The following is a 25,384-nucleotide window of genomic DNA, read 5'->3' as shown; positions in this document are numbered from 1 at the left end:
CATCAGGACCAGAACCTCTCTCCATCAGGACCAGAACCTCTCTCCATCAGGACCAACACCTCTCTCCATCAGGACCAAAACCTCTCGCCACCAGGACCAACACCTCTCTCCATCAGGACCAACACCTCTCTCCATCAGGACCAGAACCTCTCTCCATCAGGACCAAAACCTCTCTCCACCTCAACAAGGCACGTTCCCCACCACTGACACTTTACCTCAGCCACAACGCAGACTCTATGCATTACATAATGGAGATCACAGGATGGTAAATAATGCAATGTTTAAATATTGCTTACTGCACATATTTTATTTTCTATAATTTATTGCATTCTATTTCGATGTAAATTACTGCTTTATTTTATTGCTATCTTACTATATTTGTATTAGTGTTCTTAATATAGCTTGCTATCTGTGTACTTTTTTTTATTTGTATGTATGCACCACGACACCTAGTGAAATTCCTCATACGTGTGAACCTACCTGGCAATAAACCCGTTTCTGATTCTGATCTGTTTGTCCTCTAGGTTGCACTGCCACGTCTACAGTAGCGCAGAATGGACAGAGGAAACATGATTGGGCCTCATGTTTTTTGCAGCCAACATACATTATCTTACAAACTTGGGATAGGAGGGTGAGTGAACAAGTTATCCATTGGTTGGAACCTACATCCCCAATGTTAGACGTACTAAATCCTGCAAACTGCTCCTTCAAATGGACAATGTGAACATATGTCGCCATTTTGTAAATCTTGTTATTTTCAGTTGAGAATGTTTCAAAGTAATCTTAAAAAAATTCTACTTACTTTTTGTTTCTACTGTTTATAAGTATGATGTTTAAATATGAAATGCTGTATTCATTAGTTGTACTATAATTCTACAAATATTTTTATATATAAGTTTTCAGAGTAATTGTTTCCTATAGAACATTTTGTGATGTCATTTTGTTGAGCCTGTTTGATTGGAAAATGTTAGAAAAAAGCTGTAAAATAACAGTATTCTAGCTGTAGAACTTTAGGTTCTGTATTTATGTTGGTGTAAGATCATACAAATCTAATAAAAAAAATATGTAAAAAACAGTTTTTCTCATCAGAACTTTATTTAAGGTATTTGAATGTAACATTTTAAGACAATGAATTTTGAAAAGAGAGGAAAGTGTTTTCCTGTAAAATCTTTAAGGACAATTCCTGTATATTAATTGCTTTTGCACTTTATTTCAGTTTTTTTACTTTAATGTTATGGTTTTTATTTGGCAGCCTGCTGCTGCCAGTCATTTGACCGTTTTTTTATGGGTTTTTTGCCCGTAGAAGTTTTAGTGCTGTACTTTTATTAAAGGTTATTGACTGTAAAAAGAGCAGATACACCTGTAAAATAACAGTGTTTCACTGCTGAACTTTAAGTTCTGTCACTTTATTGAAGGTGTTTGACCGTAATAATTTAGGATAAAACTGTAAAATAACAGTATTTCACTGCTGAACTTTAAGTTCTGTCACTTTATTGAAGGTGTTTGACCGTAATAATTTAGGATAAAACTGTAAAATAACAGTATTTCACTGCTGAACTTTAAGTTCTGTCACTTTATTGAAGGTGTTTGACCGTAATAATTTAGGATAAAACTGTAAAATAACAGTATTTCACTGCTGAACTTTAAGTTCTGTCACTTTATTGAAGGTGTTTGACCGTAATAATTTAGGATAAAACTGTAAAATAACAGTATTTCACTGCTGAACTTTAAGTTCTGTCACTTTATTGAAGGTGTTTGACCGTAATAATTTAGGATAAAACTGTAAAATAACAGTATTTCACTGCTGAACTTTAAGTTCTGTCACTTTATTGAAGGTGTTTGACCGTAATAATTTAGGATAAAACTGTAAAATAACAGTATTTCACTGCTGAACTTTAAGTTCTGTCACTTTATTGAAGGTGTTTGACCGTAATAATTTAGGATAAAACTGTAAAATAACAGTATTTCACTGCTGAACTTTAAGTTCTGTCACTTTATTGAAGGTGTTTGACCGTAATAATTTAGGATAAAACTGTAAAATAACAGTATTTCACTGCTGAACTTTAAGTTCTGTCACTTTATTGAAGGTGTTTGACCGTAATAATTTAGGATAAAACTGTAAAATAACAGTTTTTACATGCTTAACTCTAAATTATGTCCGTAATAAACAAGGGAAGATGCCTATAAAATAACAGTGTTTCTCTGTAAACGAAATTCATTATATTTACTGTGAATTTACGGTTTTTTCCCATTATTGTAATTAGGGTATTTCACTGTAATTTGACGGTAAGTTTTTGGAAGCACCAGCTGCCAGATTTTTACCGTTTTTTTACAGTGTAGGTGAAATGAAGTGAATTTGACTGAACTGTGTTGAAAAAACCTTTGTTCCATGAGACTAACGAAACAGTGAGACGAAACATAAAGATGTCTCTTATTGTGAAAAGCCTGTGTTTAGTGAGCCTTACAAATCAGGGTAATACAGTGAACTGAATTGTACTGAACTTTAAAAAGTAACTAAACTGGCAAACAAGGAGGAATGGTGGAAGGATGGTGGAATGAGCTCCCCATTGACATCAGGACAGCAGATAGCTTGCACATCGTCCGGCGCAGACTGAAAACTCATCTCTTTCGACTCCACTTCGAGCGATAGAACTATTAACAAAGCACTTATATACTAATAAAGGACTGGCTTATCTAAAGCCAGTTGAGTAGCACTTGAAATGTTTGGCTCTATGAAACCTGATGTACTTCTATGATTCTGTTTTCTTCAAGGTTGTGTCTTCCTGGTCGAATGTACTTATTGTAAGTCGCTTTGGATAAAAGCGTCAGCTAAATGTAATGTAATGTAAAAACAAAACACATTCAATTAGCAGATTCATACAATGACGTCCTATTTATTACATGGGTAGGTTGAATACTTCTGATTGGTCAATTTGGACATCTCAGAGGTCGCTAATACTCAATAACACACTGCTGCTAAGGAGGATCAACGGAGAGAAGGAAAGAGGTTAAAAGACAGAGCGTTGGACCTCTGAGAAATCAACAGAAGAAGTCAGACAGGAAGTAAAAACTAACAGGAATACTATGGGTTCTGGCATTGTTTAAGGTCTTGATTTGACTTAGTGAATATGTATGCTCGATTGAAGAGACAATTCCTACGATCCCTGGTGGTATGTACTTGTGTGAAGATTAAACGTTGATTTAAATCCTCCATTTACATTTAGTTTCAATAAATTGTCCCTTTGCACTGAGCCAGGGGGTGGATAAATACTTTGATTAAAAGCGTGTATGATGAGGGATTTTGTAGAGATGAGACGATGTAATAAAGCAGACTGTGTAGGTGGATCAAATAAAGCCTGAAGGGCTTCAGAGAGTTTCTCACCTCAAAATGAGAAATAATGGAGGAGAAAAACATGAAAGCAGTTCATAAAACAGCTGTGGGTTGAAATCGTTGATGTATAGCTACAGAAATGTGTGCAGAGAAACACGTTTTATAATATCAATAAAGAAACATAGGCGTACCAAATGGTTAAATACATTATATAAAGTGTGTTTGATTAAGATGTCACTTATTATGAAAGCCTGTGTTGAGTGAGGCTTACAAATCATGTGTGTTAAATAAAGACGTCTCTTATTTTGAAAAGACTATGTTAAATAAGGCTTACAATTCTCTGTGTTTCATTATGTCTCTTATTTTGGGAAACCTGTTTTGTATGGTAACGAATCAGTGTCACTCATAAAGATGTCTTTTATTTTTAAAAGCTTATGTTGAATATGTGGAAGTGCAGGAGTGTTGTGATGGAAAGTCATTACTTTGATTATCTGCTGACCTACTGCATAGTGCAAATGAGGATTTCAGGACAAACGCTCTCACTGATGAACATATAATGACATTGTGTGTGTGTGTGTGTGTGTGTGTGTGTGTGTGTGTGTGTGTGTGTGTGTGTGTGTGTGTGTGTGTGTGTGTGTGTGTGTGTGTGTGTGTGTGTGTGTGTGTGTGTGTACCTGTAGCACCCTACAGGTACACACACACACACACACACACAGAGAGAGCTCTCTGAGAATCTTATATCTGATCACTTTAATGGACTATATAGATCAACCTGGAATCAGTTTAATTGGTAGCCCAAATTCAACAAAGTATATCAGAAATCAGAAATCCTTTATTTGTCCCATCGACAGGAACACTTACAGCATTACAACAGCAAACCCACGGTGCATATATGAACATATAAATAAAACAAGTAGGCTAAAAAAACAAAGGGGTAAACCCCAGAAATATGTCAAACGCTACAACAAGTGTTTCGAAAAAACAACAAATAAAATAAAGAATTTCAGTCACTGCTGCTTCTAACAATAACATCGACCCACTTAAGAGTAAACCTTCATCCATTTAGACCCCCTTTACACGAGGACGATATACGGGTTGTATCTGCATAGTTTCTCTTGCGTATAGCCCTTTCGTTTACTCGAGGCCATAACAAAACGATAGAAACGGACCCCACAAACGATAACAGGTCCCAAGGTGGATAGATCTGCAAACGGAACGCTCTGGGGGTCAAACGGCTCCGTCTGTACGCCTCTATACGATCATTTTCTGATAACGATGAAATAGCCCCGCCTCCCTCTCCCTACCTCTCCTGCTCAGAGATCAGCTGCTGGGCTGTCAGAAGAGGGGGAGGAAAAGAGAGGCTCCGTTTATTATTCTTATATTCTTATATAGAGTCGTTATCAATTTGTTTTAAAGCTCTATAAATAACAAAGAAAACCTCTGACCGGCACTTTTCTAATTTTGTCCGGAAGATTTAAACATTAACGGACATGTTGACCGGCGACCGGTGTTTTGATCTGCTGGTGGACTAACCGGAGAGAATTACAGCAGGAGCTAACGCTGTCCACTGCGGAGAATAAACAGAAGGGCAACCATGGCAACCATGCTCCGGGGTCTTCTTCGCTGCTTTTGGTGTGTTTTGTGGCGGCAGCAGCGCCACTTACAGGCCCGGCATGTTCTACAGCGTTTCCCGCGGGTTGAGCGGTCTCGTGTGAACGGACATGTTAAATGAGCCGAATGCGTGTGAACGGAAGACTTTTTTGAAAACGCATACAGTGCTTAAACACAAACGTTCCTGTGTAAATGGGTCTTAGGCCCATTCCCAAACCGCCCCCTACACCCTACCCCTCCGTTTGCGCGTTCACGTGGAGGGTCCGCCATATTGTTCCAATGCAACGAGTGTGGAGGGGGAGTGGGCTATCAAGCCCTCTGATGCCCCTATCACACCAGCGCTTTTTCAGCTCCGGCTCGGAGCTGGAGCCTGAAAAGCGCCGGTTTTTCCTGTTCACACCGCAGCGGCGCCGGCTCTTAGCTCCGGAATCCGGTTCACTTCCAGCTCCAAAAAATTGTCGGTCTAGACTGAGGCAAGAGCATCGGAGCTAAGAGGTGGCGTCGCTTACGTCTCTCTTACGTGGAGGCGTGCAGGAAACTAAACCCACCTCCCCATAACATGGGTCGACTGTCATGCCTGCCTACAAGCAGTAGTGCTTATAAACACACTTTATAAAGTCAGGCAACACTAACCAGGCTTCGTGTGATTCTGTTTATTTGTACCTTACTTTGACCATCCGTTCACTGTTATTGATCATTGTGGAGAGAGGCAGACGTGTTGTTTTGTATTATAGCAGTTATCGGATGGAATCAATACATGGGCTGCACAGGTTGTCGTGTCCGACTATCACAAGTAGAATCATAATAAAAATACGCCGGTAAATGTGCCTGTAGAAAACGGTTTATGCCACAATAGGATAGCAATAGCAAGTAGTCAGTTTAGCTTCGGTTGCTATGCTAACATCACCCATTTTATACCAGAGAAACTTTCATAACAGTGTTGTGATACCAAACAGCGTCAATTCAGACTGACACACATTCACTTAGGCTAAGGGGAACTGGGGATATGTATCAGCTGCTTGTGTGAGTCGGACAGTGAATACTTTAGAGCGGCCGCTGCAGTGTGAGCTAACCGGGAGCTAACGGAGGAGAATAAACTCCCGTGGAAGAGCAGCCAACACTGCTGCGGTCGGTAAATGCTGCAGAAACACATTAATAAACAATGAACCACGGCACTCTGGAGCAAAGTATAAGGTTGGAGAAGTCGTTATTCAATATATTCTGGCTTCGTGTGATTAAAAGTAACACGATCATCGACCCGACGCAGTTGTTGTTGTTGTTGTTGTGAGCGCCGTAATGCCGTTGGGGAGCAAATCAGCGATGTAAACGGTGACATCATGACGCAGCAGCGGCAGCACCAGTCGGGTAGTGGATAAGTAGTAGTTAATAAATATATTAAGTGAATTACTCAAACTGCATTTGTATAGGAATGATTCTGTCCTATTGGCAGATAACTACTCTAACAGTGTAGAGTAAATTTACATCTACAAGAGATGTAAATTTAACTATTTTCAATTGGTTAGTATTACATTTTGTGACAGTGTGGTGACACTCATTTTAATGAAGTGTGTATCTTGAAATTCATTTATTTGACAGAGCTGGAAACTGATACATACTTGTTTGTGTTTACCTACACAGTCATCACAGATGAGCCAAACAGAGTAGAGGATGAAGAAAGGAGAACAGGAGAAAGGGACACACAAGAAGGAGATACAACAGACAAGAACGACAATGGAGACAACAATGAACAGGAACACCAGAACAGACAAGAGTCAATGAGTAACATGACTGATTTAGGGACTGCAGATACAGGGCCAAGGCAAGTGAGACATCACTGCTTTCCATCCAGCATGTTTGGCCAGCAAAAGAGATCATTTCAACCGCAAACAGCAAGTGATGAGGGATTATTATTTCCTCCTTCCATCCCTTTTTTCTGTTTAATCTGATTACTAACAACTTCTAATAATTTGACATAGTTTATGATTTAATTGGAAAATGAAGTGTTTTTAAATAATAAACCCGTTTCTGATTCTTTGATTTCTTTTTGACATATGGGTGTTGAGAGATGTATCCATATCTCTTAATGTTGCTCTCAAAGTGCACAAGATTGATGCTTTTAACTTCAGTATTTAAAAAAAGTCTTCCTGGGGGACCCCAGAGGAGGTGAGTTCCCCCCAAAATAGCACTTTATCTCTGCTTATGTAACTCCGGTGTAGTGTCCCCTCGTCAACAGATCACTCAGAGCTGGTGATTACTTTCCTGCATTTCAATGGACAGCATATACAAAGGACACGTGAGCTGCATTGCTTAAGAGATCCTCACATGCTATCTCTTTTACTAAATAAGTGTCCAGTCAACAACAAAACATCAGTGATCGTATAGCTGTAGTATATTTTTCACAAGCAATGTGAAACATTAAACTTATACAAACTGGTGTACAAAACTCACATACCTGCGTTGATCTCCTGGAGTGTCTCTACTCTTTCTTCTCCACATCTCTTGTCCACCATCAGAGATTGCAAACATTTCAGAAACAGCTAGAGGTAGGGGACAAACAACTTGTTCGCTGGGCATGTCAAAAACCTCCCTGCTTTGATCAAGACTTTAGGGAGCCTTTCAGCCCCTCAAGCAAAGGGACTGGAAAGCAAGCTTTGAAAATTCAGTACCATCTACATGCTGTCATGTTCCAGACACTGCTCTCAACCACTCAGGGCCTGCACAAATACCTGCAGAAAGAAACAATTGACTTGGTGCAGGCAGTAGATTACAAAACAGCAGTTGAGAACACACTGAAAAGTTACCAAAGTAACGAGAAAGCACATGAGGTCTATGACAAGACCAAGGCCCTGGGCAATGATCTTGATATTGCCGAAACTGTGACACAGAGGAAGAAGCGTAGAAACATGGAATACTTTGTAGTCAAGGCATCATGTGGAGCAATGTGAAACATTAAACATAAATAAACTGGTGTATAAAACTCGCATACCTGCATTTAAATGGACAGCATAAAAGGACTCGTGAGCTGGGTTCTGGTGCTCAGATTAACTCTTGATGATCACGTTGATAAATCATATAAAACAAATAGCCAATCACACAAAAAACATGTTGCTGTGACTGTGAGCATTAAACAATTAACATTAAACTAAACAAACACAACAGTACGTTATTGTCCTTATAAAATAAAAACATACATTTTGTCCACCGAGATAATACAGGCACCTTACCCTCAAGAGATCCTCACGTGCTATGAGAATCTCCCACAATCCATTGCCGTAACAAAGCTAATGCAGGCACACGTTTGTGACACCAGATGGCGCAATTGTGTATGTGCGTGTGGGGAGTCTTGCAGTAGAACATTTGACTGTAGCGCCGCCACTGTGGGCTAAGCCCCGAATGTTTCCAGGTCCAGGCGACGCCCCTGGAAAGGGGCATCCGTCACGGAGGGGTAGGGTCGAGGGAGTGATTTGGGATTGGGCCTAAATCACCAGTTAAACTAATGGAGAGGAATGTAGGGCACAGAATTATTGACAGGTGGGACAAGACACAAACACACGCGCACACACACACACAAATAAGTGCACACACCTGAAGGTCGTGTCTCCCAGTTTGAATAGAGGGCTGTTGCACTGATGTGAAAATATAATTGAAAGAGGAATAAAGTTAAAAGACTTCTCTCGTAACTTTCTTAGCAAATTAGCTATCGTGAACTTCGTCCTATTCAGTCAGTGTTGTGTACACACAAACACACAAATAAAAGTTGCTTTCTTTGCTCCTCCTCTGCAGTTCATAACGGTTGTTTTCTTTGTCAGTGTTTTATGGGCTCAGAACTATGGGCTCAGAACAGTCTCATAATACACACATGCACACAGAAGGATTCAAACTTGTATTTCCGGATCCATACTTGTGTTTTTCAATGCACACACAAATGTATTCCGTTTCATATACATGTAAATAAAATCCAAATACAGAAAAAAGTTTTACATATGTATTTTTGATCCTCACTTATTAGTTTCCCGTTTAAATCCCCTGAACCTGCAAACACAAACAGCTTTCTGTGCACGGATCGCTTTGCATTCGTGTGTGGGTTTTTTGAGACTCCCCTGACGGTCAGCCGATTCGTACTTGTAATTTTTTCTATCTATAGCCAATCAGATGTCTCCTTCATTCTAAGCCAATCACATGAGCGCGCCCCCACGAGCGTAAGATTACTTCATATACGCATTTTGCGCAGGCCGGTCAGCTCGCTAAACAGAGGGCGGAGCATCAGGTGATCATGCAGAGCAGCTTGTCTCCATCAGACTCAGCAGCTGATCTGATCTCTCTCTCGCGTCTGGTTATACTTCACTCGCGTTTATGTCCATATCGATCAGATCCAGCTCTCCTGATCGGCCTTTATAGAGAGCACCGATCAAACTATTAAGAGTGAATATCGGCCGATAATGACCGGCGGGGCTCCCCCGTGTTAACAGGTCACTGTCTAGCACTGGCTTCGTAGTGCACTGATCGATTAGGCTAAGCTAACCTGTAGCTGCTCCCTCCACACTCACAACAACTTCATACAGACATAAATAAAGCAGCTGTATTCGCCACACAGGAAACACACATTTAAAACGGTTTTGCCTGCCGTTTTTGTGTATACAAGCATTCATCAATGGTTTGGAAAGTGGCGCTGTACCTTAATAATATAAAGGCTTGTATTTGCGTGCATTTCCTGTTCGGAAAGTGGCGCTGTACTGAGAGTGGAGGGTGTCCTGAGATTAGCGCCTGCAGGCAGACCTGTCAGCTCCGGACTGCGCAAAATGCGTACATGAAGCGCTACGTCATGAACGCAATAAATCTACCCTCGTGGGGGCACGCTCATGTGATTGGCTTAGAATTGAGGAGACATCTGATTGGCTATAGATAGAAATAATTACAAGTACGAATCGGCTGACCGTCAGGGGAGTCTCAAAAAACCCACACACGAATGCACAGCGATCCGTGCACAGAAAGCTGTTTGTGTTTGCAGGTGCAGAGGTTTTAAACGGAAAACAAATATGTGAGGATCAAAAATACATATGTAAAACCTTTTTCTGTATTTGGATTTTATTTACATGTATATGAAACGGAATACATTTGTGTGTGCATTGAAAAACACAAGTGTGGATCCGGAAATACAAGTGTGAATCCTTTTGCGGATCATGAAATACAAGTGTGAATCCTTCTGTGCGCATGTGTTTATTATGAGACTGTTCTGTATGGGCTCAGAACAGTCTCATAATACACACATGCACACAGAAGGATTCACACTTGTATTTCATGATCCGCAAAAGGATTCACACTGGTATTTCCGGATCCACACTTGTGTTTTTCAATGCATACACAAATGTATTCCGTTTCATATACATGTAAATAAAATCCAAACACAGAAAAAAGTTTTACATGTGTATTTTTGATCCACACATATTAGTTTTCCGTTTAAAACCGCTGCACCTTCAAACACAAACAGCTTTCTGTGCACGGATCGCTTTGCATTCGTGTGTGGGTTTTTTGAGACTCCCCTGACGCTCACCCGATTCGTACTTGTAATTTCTCTCATCTATAGCCAATCAGATGTCTCCTCCAGTCTAAGCCAATCACATGAGCGCGCCCCCACATGGGTAGGATTTCTTGCGTTCGTGACGTAGCACTTCATTTACGCATTTTGCGCAGTCCGGACTCCGGAGCTGACAGGTCAGAGGCATAGGTCAGAGGTCATCTTTAAAATGGCGTCTGGTGGTCGCGCGCCTCCCGCTCCAAGTGTAAATTATGTTTAAATTATGAAATACTCCTAAATTATGAAGGATTGGTTTTGCTTAGTTGTTAGTTGTTTAATTCGAGAATTATATAGAACTGTTTTGGTTAGCTGTGTTGTAGTAGCTGAGCTCCATAAGCTAACATTAACTAGCGTTGTCTGTCTAACGGTCTAACGATCCCCCATTCTTATTATGTGCTTCTGCTACCAAGTAAAATGTTGCAGTGAAGTGAATGTGAGAGAAAATTAATTGACTGTTCGACAGGGTGTAACGCCTCGGGTCGAGGTAGCAGCACGGGCTTTAGTTCAATTAATAGCCAGGGAGTTGTCTGCGACTCCAACTCCACCAGAAGTGAGCATAGCAGAGAGTGCACCGGTCAGCGTAGCAGTCAGGGCGGTAGACAGCGTCCAATCCCACAATGATGTCAGGGTGAGGCAGGCGATGATAAGGTGATTTAATAGACTTTTTTTTACATTTGACAGTTCAAGATCAAACTGTGGCTTAATTCCGTAGATGTGTAAACATCTGATATTTGATCTCACCCCTCGCATTACTCTAATGTAATGTTGAGTTAATGTTTTAAAACATTTGTCCATAGTATGTATCCTCTAGGGGTGTAACGGTTCACAAACATTTCGGTTCGGTACGTACCTCGGTTTTTTGGTCACGGTTCGGTTCGGTACGTTTTCGGTACAGCAGAATTTTTTTTCACAGAACAAAACATATATATATATATTTGTTTTATTATTATTAAACTGTGAATAATGTATTCACTCAAATAAATACAAAATATAATAAAATAAACATTAAGGTGCAGCATTTCGATGAACTGAAATAATCTGTATTTGAACTTTACTGTAGGCTACTAGTACTCACAAAACATAAACTATTAGTTTTGGGTTTTTAATTATTATTAAACTGTGAATATTCACTCAAATAAATACAAAATATAATAAAATAAACATTAAGGTGCAGCTTTTCGATGAACTGAAATAATCTGTATTTGAACTGTACTGTACTAGTACCTAAGCAGCCAGTTTGACATTATGACTTGCTTGTCATTGTATTTTCATGTTTTTTTAAAGAAAAATTAACTTGTCCACATTGGTTGCCGAAAGGGCAGATCTGCTGGCACTAACAATGTCTCCTGCTGTGGAGAACACCCTCTCGCTAGGGACAGAGGTAGCAGATACAGCCAGGTAGCGCTTTGCTAACATGGCAACATAAGGATATTTGGCGTTTGTAATAGCTTTGGCTCGGTCTGATCTTTTTGCGAGTGGTGGAGGCTTAAATGCTAGCGGGAGTTGGATTTGCACTTCAGTCTTTTTTCTTTTGGTACCGGTGATATTCACGTTCGGGTGATGCCTTTTCAAGAGTGTGCAAGTTTGATGTATTGCCAGCCGCGTAACCAATTTAGTTGAACAATGCCGACAAACAGCTTTGGTTCGGTCCACCTGTCTTTGTCCTTCATCCTTGTACGTAACTGCGAAACCAAAATGTTCCCAAACCGGAGACTTCAATGATGCTGGAGGATTTTCGAGCTCAACTTTATCTGCGTTCGCCATTAATTTTCGACAGTTCCTCAAATTACTGACTACATTTGAACGCATCCCTCTGACCAGCTCTCATAGTATGCCTCTCATCCAATGAAATGACTTGCTCGCTCTATGACGCGTTGAACCCAATGTGACCAAATTACTCTGAATGCTGCGACGCAGCACCTGAGATTACTTCCAAAAAGTTGTTCACGTTCTCAATTTTTTACGTTTAACGTTATATTCGTTCGGTACACTTCGGTACACACCTGTACCGAACCGAAGGGCCCGTACCGAATAATTTCGGTACGGGTACGTGTACCGTTACACCCCTAGTATCCTCCATTACTGCTTTTAAAACCTTTAACAACCCCTTGCTTTGAAACGTCCCAAACACAATATATTAATGTTTTCAAAACAAATATTTTGGTAAGATAAAGCTAAGTGTCAAGATTGTTTTTGTATCGACAGAATATTAACTATGATTTCGCTTTTTATTCATACAATTTGTTCAACCTATGTTAACAAAACCATCAACGCAAGCCAATGATTTGCAAATGATATAACAATATCTAGTCTCACAGATCCTTTTGTCATTCCCACATCAGGCAATTCCCAAGTATGTTCAGTACTGATCAGCCAAGAGGCAAAAGACGATTTCCCACCCCGGCTCCTTGCATCGTCAAACGGACGGACTTTCACATATATGTCCTTTCGGGACCCAGTCAGTTTACACCTAAGGGCTCGGAAGAGCTACCACTTGCCTATGCTGGCCTTGGAAAGAGGATGCTAAATCTACCGGACAACTTATTGCACAGTGAGGTAATCATATAAACAGACAGTATTAAAGATTTCTCAATGATTTAAAATGTGAATCACTTGCTGAATATTGTATGTTATTTCACTTTGTTTTAAAGACTATGGCTTCGGTTGAGGAAGAATTTCCAAAACTGAAAACATTAAAAGGAGGCTGGATGTTTTTCAAGTCAGCAGGTAATATTGTTCTCATCTCCATTGGTGAAAATGCTGTGTTGTGTTTTTCACACTCAGAAGCCCCACATATGTGTTTTCTGTTGCCCTACTTTGAATTACCATTCATATCACTTCTTCAAGTTGTATAAAACAGTACTAAAGTTTGCCTGACAAAGTGTAACGTATATCCCTAATATTAATGTATGTACTGTCAGGTGGTTTTAAAGCACACTTGTGTTGTTCCTATTTTGATTTTAAAATAGGTGGTAGTGGACGTCGAAAGCTGTCCATAATTCCTACTGACTCCGAGGGGTACTCCACAAGGCTCCTCAAAACAGCGTCCAACAACGGAAAAAACATTGTGTTTGTAATTCCACTACAGGAGCAACTTTCTACCGAACCACTACCCTATGACTCGGCAGAGTTTGCAAAGATGCCACAGTCAACCTGCATAACATGTGGCAGTCAAATGCCTTTGCAGCTGTTGCCTTTACATGTGGAGGAATGTAATGACATATTGACTGTAAGCTGTTATTAAAACGTTTCTCTCATTCCGCAAATAAATATGTAATGTTTTAGTTTGCTCAAATGACTGTTTCAAAGTCTATAGAACCAATTCTCTGTACCTTTTTTGTTTTTTAGGAGAGTGAATCTGGGACTTCTCTTGATGAAGTGATTGAGCAGCCAAATCCACCTAACACAGGGATGGGAGAATTGTCAGAGGTAGTTGATGCTGATCCTGTTAAAGTTACTTTGCAATTTAGTATAAAAGCCTTATTGTTTTCAGTAAATAATGAAAGCATGATTGCAGGCAGTGGCGTTTTCTCCCGGAGGCCAAGGGAAGCCAGGCTTCCCCTGTTTTTTCGGATTGTAGTTATAATTTAAATAAATAAATACAAACACTTTGTTTTGTTTCGATAATTCTCCTTTGCTGTGTGTTGCTGCCGGCCCGTCTCTCCCCCATTCTCATTGAGTATTTTACAAAGAGTGAAACAAACAGCGCCCCTCTAGATGTTATGGTGAAACAGTAGATTGCACTCACTGTTGCGAGAGGAGGCCAGCCGAATCTAGCTTCCCTTGGTGAAAAAAAATGGAGGGATTGACCAATCAGATGAGGCCCACGTGATGCCCCTGCCAACCTGTGATTGGTCAGGGCCATGCCAAGGGAAGCTAGCCGCCTCTTGCTTCCCTTCAGAGGCGGCTGGCGGCTGGCGATTTGATTGGACACTGCCATCCAATCAAATCACATCAACATCAGTTTTAATACTGTAACTGTCATCACCGCCGTTAGAAATTATCAAGCAAATGAAGCATTATGGAGGGTGGAGATTTGGCGTACTTAATCAAACATAACTTTACTAAACTTCCGCTACAGCAGCAACTACAAATTAAATCAGATGACAGGCAAATGCCCGCACTCGAGCTGTGTGTACGCAGAGGAAAAAGGGAGAGAATCGGACGTTCAATGAGGACAATTATGTCCGCACGGAGTGGCTAACTGGAAGCGCTAAACTTCAGCGTCTAATTTGCTGGCCATGTCTTCTTTTTGACAAGGATTCGTGCTCCCTGAACAATCCTTGGGCAACTTCAGGATTCATCGACCTTGCCAACCTGTCACGGGCAATTGAGAGGCACGGTAAATCCAAAAATCACATAGATTGTGTGATTGTCTGCATACATTAATAAGTAAAATGCTTAAATTAATAAGGAGAGAGTTTCAGCTGGAGAGTGCGTGCGGACCTGTCGGTTAGATAACAGGCGTGTGCAAGTCCTGCATCTGTGTGATACAAATGTGTGTAAAATGATACCGGGCGCTGTAATCACTCATCTGGTTACGTTATTGACCACCCCCCGACCCAAAAAATGGGCTTCCCCTACATTTTTCCCCACGCCACGCTACTGATTGCAGGTGTGTATATAGGTAGGGTATAACACATTTCACCAAACAGACTTTTTGCACACTGTCTATGTACTCATTTTTTTATCATAGAATTATGTTTCCTGTATCACTTATCTGAGAGAGAATTATTAAACATAAAACCTCTTATAATAATGTGATATGTTTTAAAGGTATTGACATTTGTTTATGTTTTTTACAGGTTTGCCCTATATGTCTTGAATCTTACCCAATTGATGTCCTCTCATTTCATGCAAGCACATGTGGTGAAGGGTAAGACGTTTTGACTTGTTCAAGCAAAAGATGGAAGATAGACATGTTTTGAGAGAGGTGAACAACATATACAAAGTGTCAAACCTAATAACGATATCGTTTGGTGAATGTGCTTGTTCCTTTTTTGTGTTTTAAAATGCTGTAATGTTACAGCTATAGCAGCTGCATCAGAGCATGTGATGCATTTTTAGGAAATGTAGAAATCTTAACAGAGCCGAAATACTTATTAGGGATCTGATTTAAATTACTTTGTTTGATATGCAAGAAGAAATATGTAAAAAAAGAAGGGCGCTCACTAGTCTCTATTTTCCATTCCTGTGAGTGTTTTTTGTTTTGTCTTTTCCAAGAATGGACCCTGCTCATCATAGCGATGCAGCCAGTATGACAAGGACAGAGGAAATGCCAGGACCTTCAGTTCAACGATTGCCAGCAACAGTTTCAGCAGGTTATTTATTCAGAACAATTACTGCTGTGGTGTAGTTTGAAACAGTGACTACTCACAAACACTTAAATAGCAATGATCACCAAAATGAATGTTGTTACATGTTTGATCCAGTAATATGGAAAGGATAATTGATTTCAAGTTACTACCTTTTAATATATTGCTTTAAAATACAGGGCTTACTAAATGAGACAATAAATGAAGTACTATTTTACAATTGAAGCTGACATATTATGAAGTTTATTGTACCAACCACTTTTTTTCCCTTCAAATTACATTTCAGCATGGGCCAATGAAGTGGACCCCCGGAAGGCATGTCAGTTGTTCAGAGAGGAACTGCTGGAACGTAACTATGAATGTCCACGCCTCTTTCTGTCAATCGACTTGTTTGACGCAGAAGAAGAAACAGACAGTTCATTGATTTCATTCTTTAAAATGAACAATGTTAACTGGGCAGCTCCATTGAAGTGCAGGCTGAGAGGTATTAATAAATAGTGTAACTTCTCATGTTTCATTATAGGTTGTCATCTGGGTCGAATTTTGCCTTTTTGTTTGTTTTTACTTGCATGTTGAGGATTAAGTTCATGTCCCTTAGACCAGGGAAGAAAGAACTAGTTACATTTATTGTATTGAAAGCTTGAAGGATGATTCATGTTGTCTCTTGGTAAGTGTATGTTGAATATCATCTTGTTGGTTGTACTTTTCTAAATGAGGTCGTCTTTTCAAGGGGATGCAGCAGTCGGCCAAGGTGTCAACCGACACGTTTTGTCAATGGCCATGCAGAAACTGAAGACCGGCTTCAGTATAAATTTAGGTGGGATGTCCCCATTTGTCTTTCAATTGAAATAACCACTTGCAGCTACATCTTAATAAACCAACAAAGATTACAACATGCATATTCACAGTTGAACCAACACTCAATATAGCTTGACCTAAAAATTACGTTATAGCAATACATGGTGTCTAAACTATTTCTCCTTTTTTCTTAAGGCTGTGTAGCTCTTACAAGCCTTTTTGAAGGCGAAATGGAACATCGGGTTCCCTCCGCAGCTGCTGTGCTTCGGGAAAGCAACCTGTTTGAGATGGCAGGTCGGATGATAGGCCATTCCTTCCTGCATGGTGGTTTTGGTTTCTCAGGACTAAGTGTGCCTGTAGTGACTCTGTTGACTGGTGGGAGCACGGATACTGCAGCATCAGCGCTTACCCTGCTGGACTGTCCTGATCTTGACCACCGTGAAACAATTGGTTTTGTGAGTGTCCTAGTTAAAAAGTGACATGTCATACACCACTGCACCACAATGCTAACATACACTTGTCATCTTGTGCATTATGAAAAATATTCCATTCATGCGTCAAGGCTGGGCTGTTTAGCTAGAAATGATTTCCAATGCTTTTTTGTGTCCCATTTTGATTTTTCCAGATTTAGGCTTTTTGTCCACTTTTGCATGCATTTAAATGATGTCCTCTTTTCTCCTGTTTTAGCTCAAGAATACACAACTTACTGCTCAAGAAACCACCAGTGTGACTGATCTTTGCCTGTCCTGGGACCTCCCTGTTCCAACCTCCACCAATCATGACTGGCTGTTCCAGGAACTTCTTTCCCATGCAGTAATCATTTTATATTGTACCATTTTTATTTAAACAATACAATACAATGTTTAGGTAATTAGTAGGTTTGCTTTGTAAGTCCTCCTGTATCTGCTACTGTGGTGTTTTTCCATTAGTGCCTCAGTTTGATTGTTCCTTTTACTTGTAGGTACTTCACCGTGTTAGGCAGCCTATCAAGCAGATTCGCAAAGGCCTTAAAGAAACGGGAATCTGGCCGCTTGTTTCAAATAGGCCAGATGTCCACCCCATATTATTTCCAAGAGAGAAAAATGATGAGCTGAACTCACAGGTAAGTACCATTTTCTTTATTGGATTTATGTTATTCATGGGATTTGTTTGCAAACACTATCATGCAATTTCATTTGTGGGGCTCTTAAACTGGTGTGTAGATCTTAAATCAATGCTTTACAATGTTAAGATAATTCTGTAGCATATAACATGAGCTTCAATCTTAGCAAAGAACACGTTTGTATTTGATCCCCTATAGACTGTGATCCAGAACATCCACTGGCCACAGCCCAAAAGTGACAGCGATGAGGACGAGGACGACGCCGTTCCATTGGAGAAAGTCGGTCTCGTCACTGGATTTTTGAGGCAATTCATAGAGGAAGGTAACACTAATTAATGACTGCTAAAGCTGTAGTGCAGCTGAAGAGATGGCAGTTCTGATGAAAAATAATATACACACATCGGTGTACAAATACAAATCTATGCATGGGTTAACCGTTGATATTCCTGCAAGTTTTACTGCTCAAATTTAAGTTTTGATATAATGCAATTTGAGGTATCGCATACATAACAAATTCTCTCCCATAGCATCTCCGAAGGTGCTGCGTGACCTCTTGAAGTTCTGGGTCGGGTGGGAGCTGCTCACAACAAACCTTGAAGTTGAGGTTGTTACTTCAAAATACCCAGTGGCTCTCACCTGCTTCCTAAAATTGAAGCTCCCAAGCCACTACCAAACTTATGAGAAGTTCCACCAGGACTTGATGATGGCCCTCAGTTCCATCAGTTCAGGCTTTGGGCTTGTGTAGCTACACACTGACTCTCAGTTTGTTTTGTATTTTTCTGGAGAAGGGTTTGCCTCTCTATTCAATACACTGTGTGAGATACAGGGTTACAGTTGGTACACCTACCGTGTTTTATAAATAAAGGACATTTGGAAAAAGACTGTTTGTCCATTATCATTGTTACACTTTAACGGAGCGTCCACACAGCAGCGTGCGTTGACGCTTGGAGTTGGGCGTGTCTGAAGCTTGGGGATTTTTTGCGACCAACAACCAATCACATGAATCTCCCGCCCCCGACATACAAAGCAATAGCAATGTTAAAACGAAGTAAACTGGATATAAAATAATGAATTTTCCCTCCATTTTTTTGAATATGAGGAAATGACCTGCGTAGTCTCTCCCAGCATACACACGGTTTGATTGGCTAGCGCTTGTAATGGCAGATTTGCATAAATGGGATTTCATTGGCTGACGCTTCTGCCGAGTCGCCAAAAGTTGAACATTGCTCAACTTTTGAAGCGAGCAACGCCAGCAACGCTCCACGTCGCTTTCCAAAATGCAGTTCGGCTAAAAGTGACGTCACCCCATTCAAAGTGAATGGGCAGAAGCGTTGGAAGCTTCAACGCACGCCGCTGTGTGGACGGGCCGTAACAATGCCCAATCCCTTGAACAGTAAAGCATTACACTCCGAATAGTTCTTTTACAATGTTTTTATTTTGTACAGAGTGTAAAATGAATGTAATTCTGTTGCTCTGAAACGGTTTTTGATCCTGACTGAAAATGCATCTCTAAAAACACTTCCATTAATTTATAAGTCAAAAGAAAAATGTCTAATCATGCAATTGAGATTAACTTAATCAAGCATAAGCTATGTAAATATAAAATGATTAACTTTCCATCATTGCCAAATAACTGAAATCATGACACAAATCATACTATAGTTGTTAAATGTAACAACTATCGGTGCTCAATTAAATTCTCAATGTATTGGACAGTATTGAGATATATGTCCACTCCGAAACATTCAGATTCTTCCAATGGATCAATGTTGTCTTGCAGTTGCATAATTTCAAGGTCTGAGAGAGGGAAGTTCAGCGTAGGGACATTGACCCCGGTATGATGCTCATTTGTGTATCCACTCTCTTCCCATTGAATCTCTGGTATGAGTGAACCCTAAAAAAGACAAAGTGAGTGTACAAATATTAAAGCAAGCACTGTGCCATTACTGCTTCTTATTACAAAATATGTGATCAGGCGAAATAAAGAGGGTATGCAATTGTTCTATAATAATAAAAAATGGAGTGATTGTGGAATAATGTTAAGGTAATATTATAGAAAAGTGTTCTTGCTTGCTCCCAGCAGAGGTTCTTTTAATCCAAGAACGGGAGTTAGTTTATGAATCAGATAACTTATTATACTGTTTGGGTTTTTATTGATTGATAATAAACAAGAGATAGTGATGGTTTTGAAAATTCATAATTTACCTCAGGCTCAGGATCTGCAACAGGATTCAGGTGCTGGCCCACCTGCCACAACTGATTGGGTGTCAGATTTTGCTCTGTCCTGATGGGATGGTTGGCCCAGGCCTCACTGAACACATCCAGGTTGGCTTGGATGCGTGGCAAGAAAACGTAGTGGCAGCAGAAGATGTGCAGGACGTTACTGATGTCAAGCAGGTGTTGTTCCTCAAGAGAGTGCAGGGTGTTGTAAAAGACACCGTAACACTCATGAACACATCACGCCAGAGGCGTTCAATTCTGTGAGAAGAAAACACAAAAAAATGTTAAACTTAAAAGAAAATTCAAACTGTTCACTATGAACAATTTAAAGTTTCCTAGTCATTGAATCAATGGCAATGTCTCTAACTGAAAATTGCATTTATTTAAAAAAAATCAACTGACTTGACAGGAGAGTACAAACATAACATTAAGTGAGTTTTCAAATGTTTGCGTGGCTGATAAATTTCTGTGAAAATTGTCATTTTCTTCTTTGTGAAGGAATGGTCTCAACATGTGCTTATGAAGGTTTGTTAAAGGGAATATTAAGAAGAAGAAATATGCTCATAAGCTTACAAAATTAGGTTTAAATCACCGTTGATTGTGTACGCTTTTCCCTGCAATGAAGCTGTTACTGTCAGTTCCACGAACTGAGAACATTAATTGTGCTACTCCCACATTTTCTCCACCATGATCTCCTCTCACTCTGGAAAATAAATCAAATAATTATGCATAGTTAAAATCTACGTATTTGAAGGTCCAAAAAACGAGGGGTACAATTCCATAATGATCTACATCCATAATGTGATCACAAATGGCTCTCTCTGGACATACATATTTGAGATATCTGGACAGGTCCTTAACTGTAACCCTTAAGAGTTCTCTTTCACTTTATTAAACCTCGAGTTATCTTCCACACCTGAATGAGGGATGGTTCACATCAGCTTGTGAATAGATTATATTTTCATATTTCTGTACAGTACATGAATCTCAGCTGAGGGATAGAAAAATCTGACATGTCGCTTATATATTGTCATATGTGAGGGGCTCACATAGAATTAACAATTGATATGGCTGTGTCCGACAGCACTTTTGTGACCTAGAAAAGTACCGTTTATAATGGCAATTGTTTTAACTTATATGTTCAGATTGCCTCTTTGAACTAACAGTAAAGCACGACAATATTTGCAATGAATGAGTCCCATCAAAAGTAAAGTGGTCGTCACTGATGCAGCCATTGGAGGGGAACATCTAAATTTGATGGAAAGGTCCGCAATTACACTAATGATTACATATGAAATAATGTGAATACCTCAGAGGAAACCCGTGCTCGTTCACAGCTTCATTGAAGAAACACAAGTGGGTGTCAGCCCGGTTGTTGTCTGCTATCTTCAAGTACATAATCTACACATACAAGTACACATAAAACAACATATTAGTACCTTGATGAATCAGTTTAACTTGAAGCATCTGTCAAATGACAATGTGTAGCATTAAGAGAACAACGCACAACAGAATTATTCAATGTATAACATGATAGCTCAGGCAAGCTTCTTGACATATATTGTGCGGTTACTAGTATAAGTGTTTTAATTATTTCACAAGTTCTTCAAAGTATTTATTTTGAAATTAAGTAAATAAGTAAATGCATATTGTTTGATCTGAATCACTTAAAATATAAGGTGACTTTAGAAGTCCATATCGTCTGTTTGGTAAGAGGCGATATGTAATTAACTATAGGTTCGATTGTGTACCTAAAGATCACCACCTGTTGGTACAGAAAATAAACTGAAGCTTAGAAAAGTAAAACCATCACATGATGTTCGGCAACATTTTGCAGTTGTTGGTTCTTGACAATAGAATAGTCTTACCTTCCTTGAATAGCCATCTATTCCCCCAAAGATAACAAAGTTGTACCTGTCAATGATAGACAATGATATGATTACATACACAAGATATATACAACTAGACATTAAAAATAATAAAATGAACAGATTACATACAGACAGCATGCAGACAAACCTGATGAGCTTGTGGTTGGTGTCAATGTGCACCATGTACTTAGGGTAAGGAACTGTGTATGTTCTCCTCACCACACATCCCATCCGGGTCATCCTGGCGAGCACACCAACACTGTCCACACGATGCATGGATGCATACACCCGTTCCCATTGCACTCTGTGTCCCTTCGCAAGTAGAGCACCTCGGACTACACGGTAGCCAGCATCTGGCATTGCACTTTTTATTGTGGTGATCAATGAATCCAATTCGTCATCAGTGCAGCCACTATATGAAGCAGATATAGAAATGTCATTTTCGGTCATCCGCCTAAATAGCGTTGCTCTAGACCAGAGGTGCCCAGTACGTCGACCGCGGGCGACCGGTCGACCGCGGGGGCAATGCTGGTAGATCGCGAGTCATTCATAAAAAAAAAAATCCTGTTCCGTTAAAATAGACAACACAGGTTTTGATCCCTCCTCCCTTGGCCTCCCTGCCACTTAATTCAGGCGTTTACTTGATTGACAGAAAAAGCGACCTATCGCTTTCCAGTCTGTTAACCCAGAATGCAAAGCGATACAAAATCAGTCAAGTGCCGGGAAAACTCAAATTAAGTTAAAGAGACAAACAAGAGACAAACAACAAAATGAGTGCGGGACCGAGCAAGAAGCTAAAGACAAACCACTTCCACCCAGAATGGGAGGAAGAATGTTTGTTTGTGATGTCACATTCAAAGGTTATTTGCCTCATTTGTAAAGCAAGCGTCGCTCTGCCAAAGAAAGGTAACGTGGAGAGGCATTATCGGAGTGTTCACAAGGCATATGACTGCGACTTCCCTCCGAGTAGCGAGTTGAGAAAGAGAAAGGTCATGTATTATTGCTACACAAATATTATCTCGCAATCTTAGTGTCGCCAACTCGTTTCTAACATGCAAAAAGACAAACAAATGTCGGTGTATTTTCGATCTTTCCAATCGAGACGAGATCTCTCTCCCCCGTCTGTGCGCGAGGGGGCGGGGCAGTTTACACACACGCGGCTGCTACATGCAGCAACACACGGAGGAGATGGCGGAGAGAAGCGCTCCAAGGTGTGGTTAAATGTTACCCGTCTTGAGGTGGACAATGCTCCTTGCCAAGAGAGTTCAGCATGTGAGGGCGGTAACACGAGCAATGTGTCTAAACATGTATCAAAAATGCTCCACATCCAGACGGAGGAATGCACCGGGTTCGACTGTCTTTCTAGCAGCTCTGTAGCCCCATCCACGAGTAACGTTTCCACGTCAGGTGTTATGTATGCTAGCAGCAACACACGGAGTTAACTCAATGATTCAAACATGGGTTAATGATTAGAGGAAACTGAGTCTTTATTTTGTTAAAGTTTCAGCTATTCTGTTCACAGTTCTGTCATCACATTATTGAATACGATTTGTTAAAACATTGTTGTTTATTTTGATGTGAAATATTATTTATTTAATTTAAATAAAAAGCAATGTTAGTTTTGTTCACAATTTGTTAATTTAATAATATATGTATTTTTGAATCAAGTATTCATCTTTATTGTCTTCATTGTTAGTTTCCACATGCCTAAAACAACCTCAAGCTACATCTAAAAGTTGATGGCTAAACAAGAGGGTTTGAGAAATTGTGCAAGGCATACAGTAATAGTCTGAATAGTCGATTAATCGTTTCATTAATCGATAGATTAATCGATTATCAAATTAGTCGTTTGTTGCAGCCCTATTATCCCATGTATAAATAAAACGTGTTATTCAGCAACCCTTGCAATTTGGGATTTTATTTTTGGTTGGTAGACCTCGGTGAGCTGGTCATTTCAAAAGTAGCTCACCAGCCAAAAAAGTGTGGGCACCCCTGCTCTAGACACACCCAGGAGTCTGGCGATGCAACTCGATGGCAGTCCCAGTTCAACCAGATGTGTCAGAGCCTCTACTGACACATTCAATCGTGGACGCCCACGTCCACAACATTTTTGCAACTCAAGGGTCACAAATATCTGTTGATTATCTCTCTCTTGTTGGATAAGGCTATTCAGGTCTGCAAGTGCAGACTGTATATTATTCCCTAAATCAACAATGTCACCCAGTGCACTCAATATAACAAAAGCCTGACGGCACGCAAACTGTAGCCCTTCGAGATCAACAGGTGTCCTATCCAAGATGTATGTCAGTCGATCTTGAAGTCTCTGAAGGATTTCACGCTTTACTGATTCCTGGGGGGAAAAGAATAGAAAAGATAGATAAAATATGACCAACAGTGCTCAACGTTCGACCGTTTGTTTACCAACACTGGTTAATCCTATTTAACATCATCTCTTAATGTTCAATTCCACCCCATCATTAAACACAATGGAATATATTTTTGAATAATAATTTGAGCAGCACATTTTGGATTAATTCTGTCTAAATTGTCCCTAAAAAACAAAGCAACAGAATGAAAGAAGTTAAAGAAATGTTTGGCTAATGTTAGCTATGTAAGGTTATAATCCTAGGTAGTCTATTAGCATAATATAGCTAACTTGCCAGCAAACGCTAGCATGACATGCCACCCATATTACTTCCATGCTAACACATCACTAACATAACAATAATTCATACCTAAAACTTATTTAATCATTCACGCCGAGACACGTATAACTTACACTTGTGCTAGACGCCATGTTGAAGTTGACCTGTCAGCTCCGGAGTCCGGACTGCGCAAAAAGCGTAAATGAAGAGCTACGTCACGAACGCAAGAAATCCTACCCACGTGGGGGCGCGCTCATGTGATTGGCTTAGACTGGAGGAGACATCTGATTGGCTATAGATGAGAGAAATTACAAGTACGAATCGGGTGAGCGTCAGGGGAGTCTCAAAAAACCCACACACGAATGCAAAGCGATCCGTGCACAGAAAGCTGTTTGTGTTTGAAGGTGCAGCGATTTTAAACGGAAAATAAATATGTGTGGATCAAAAATACACATGTAAAACCTTTTTCTGTGTTTGGATTTTATTTCCATGTATATGAAACGGAACACATTTGTGTATGCATTGAAAAACACAAGTGTGGATCCGGAAATACAAGTTTGAATCCTTTTGCGGATCATGAAATACAAGTGTGAATCCTTCTGTGTGCATGTGTGTATTATGAGACTGTTCTGAGCCCATACTTATGTTCTGTATTAAACTGGGTCATTGTGCTGAATTAAGGCTTCATCCATTATGGTGGACACGCACGTCGTTCAGGTGTGGGCTGTCCTTCAGCATTTCAATTATTTACTAACATAAATCCAGTGCTTGAATTGGAATGAAAAAGGTGCCAGTACTCTAAAATCAGCAACTTTTTCAAGTCAATTTTATATATACAGCCCACAAACAAGAATTTGGCTACTATAATGCTGGTGGGTTTGTCTCTTTACTACTGTATATTTTAGAAAGGTTCACT

At 40.0% G+C, this 25,384-nt stretch overlaps 2 protein-coding genes and 1 long non-coding RNA gene across 8 annotated transcripts; 2 read left to right on the top strand and 1 right to left on the bottom strand.

Annotated features, from left to right (window-relative positions):
- Nucleotides 1-176: 176 nt before the first annotated feature.
- On the top strand, nt 177-1,075 carry LOC117553446. The gene is made up of 2 exons (XR_004570148.1): nt 177-265; nt 525-1,075. It is a non-coding gene; the product is annotated as an uncharacterized LOC117553446 (long non-coding RNA).
- Nucleotides 1,076-10,637: 9,562 nt separating this feature from the next.
- LOC117553447 lies at nt 10,638-18,613 on the top strand. 4 transcript variants are annotated; one of them, XM_034227373.1, is made up of 14 exons: nt 10,642-10,722; nt 12,860-13,073; nt 13,169-13,244; nt 13,606-13,746; nt 13,866-13,946; nt 15,323-15,393; nt 15,741-15,838; nt 16,119-16,316; nt 16,563-16,649; nt 16,826-17,085; nt 17,318-17,443; nt 17,592-17,732; nt 17,931-18,054; nt 18,260-18,613. In XM_034227373.1, the coding sequence occupies exons 4-14, from the start codon at nt 13,657-13,659 to the stop codon at nt 18,475-18,477; spliced, it is 1,494 nt and encodes a 497-aa protein (XP_034083264.1). In that variant the 5' UTR covers nt 10,642-10,722; nt 12,860-13,073; nt 13,169-13,244; nt 13,606-13,656; the 3' UTR covers nt 18,478-18,613. The 4 variants fall into 4 exon arrangements, with proteins under 4 accessions (XP_034083265.1, XP_034083264.1, XP_034083266.1 ...); XM_034227375.1 differs by having other exon boundaries at nt 13,487-13,729; XM_034227372.1 differs by having other exon boundaries at nt 13,487-13,746.
- Nucleotides 18,614-19,145: 532 nt separating this feature from the next.
- On the bottom strand, nt 19,146-24,785 carry LOC117553457. 3 transcript variants are annotated; one of them, XM_034227391.1, is made up of 8 exons: nt 24,603-24,785; nt 23,827-24,173; nt 21,972-22,298; nt 21,821-21,866; nt 21,262-21,353; nt 20,545-20,655; nt 19,938-20,210; nt 19,146-19,626 (listed from the first exon to the last, which is right to left on the bottom strand). In XM_034227391.1, the coding sequence occupies exons 1-7, from the start codon at nt 24,618-24,620 to the stop codon at nt 20,000-20,002; spliced, it is 1,152 nt and encodes a 383-aa protein (XP_034083282.1). In that variant the 5' UTR covers nt 24,621-24,785; the 3' UTR covers nt 19,146-19,626; nt 19,938-19,999. The 3 variants fall into 3 exon arrangements, with proteins under 3 accessions (XP_034083282.1, XP_034083284.1, XP_034083283.1); XM_034227393.1 differs by lacking the exon at nt 23,827-24,173 and having other exon boundaries at nt 21,972-22,235; nt 24,603-24,644; XM_034227392.1 differs by lacking the exons at nt 23,827-24,173; nt 24,603-24,785 and having other exon boundaries at nt 21,972-22,356.
- Nucleotides 24,786-25,384: the final 599 nt, after the last annotated feature.

This window comes from Gymnodraco acuticeps, unplaced genomic scaffold, assembly GCF_902827175.1.
Source record: "Gymnodraco acuticeps unplaced genomic scaffold, fGymAcu1.1, whole genome shotgun sequence".
Lineage (NCBI taxonomy): Eukaryota > Metazoa > Chordata > Actinopteri > Perciformes > Bathydraconidae > Gymnodraco > Gymnodraco acuticeps.
This window is presented reverse-complemented; position numbering and strand designations above follow the sequence as displayed.

Bases quoted from the DNA above. Each gene is read 5' to 3' on its own strand.
- LOC117553447 (XM_034227372.1), top strand. From the start codon at position 12,873: ATGTTCAGTACTGATCAGCCAAGAGGCAAAAGACGATTTCCCACCCCG. The intron at 15,839-16,118 runs GTTATTTATTCA...ATTACATTTCAG, and splicing joins GCCAGCAACAGTTTCAGCAG to CATGGGCCAATGAAGTGGAC. The intron at 17,733-17,930 runs GTAAGTACCATT...GATCCCCTATAG, and splicing joins ATGATGAGCTGAACTCACAG to ACTGTGATCCAGAACATCCA.
- LOC117553457 (XM_034227391.1), bottom strand. The intron at 20,656-21,261 runs GTATTCACATTA...TTTATTTTCCAG, and splicing joins GAGCACGGGTTTCCTCTGAG to AGTGAGAGGAGATCATGGTG. The intron at 20,211-20,544 runs GTGATTTAAACC...TTCTTCTCACAG, and splicing joins AAAAGCGTACACAATCAACG to AATTGAACGCCTCTGGCGTG.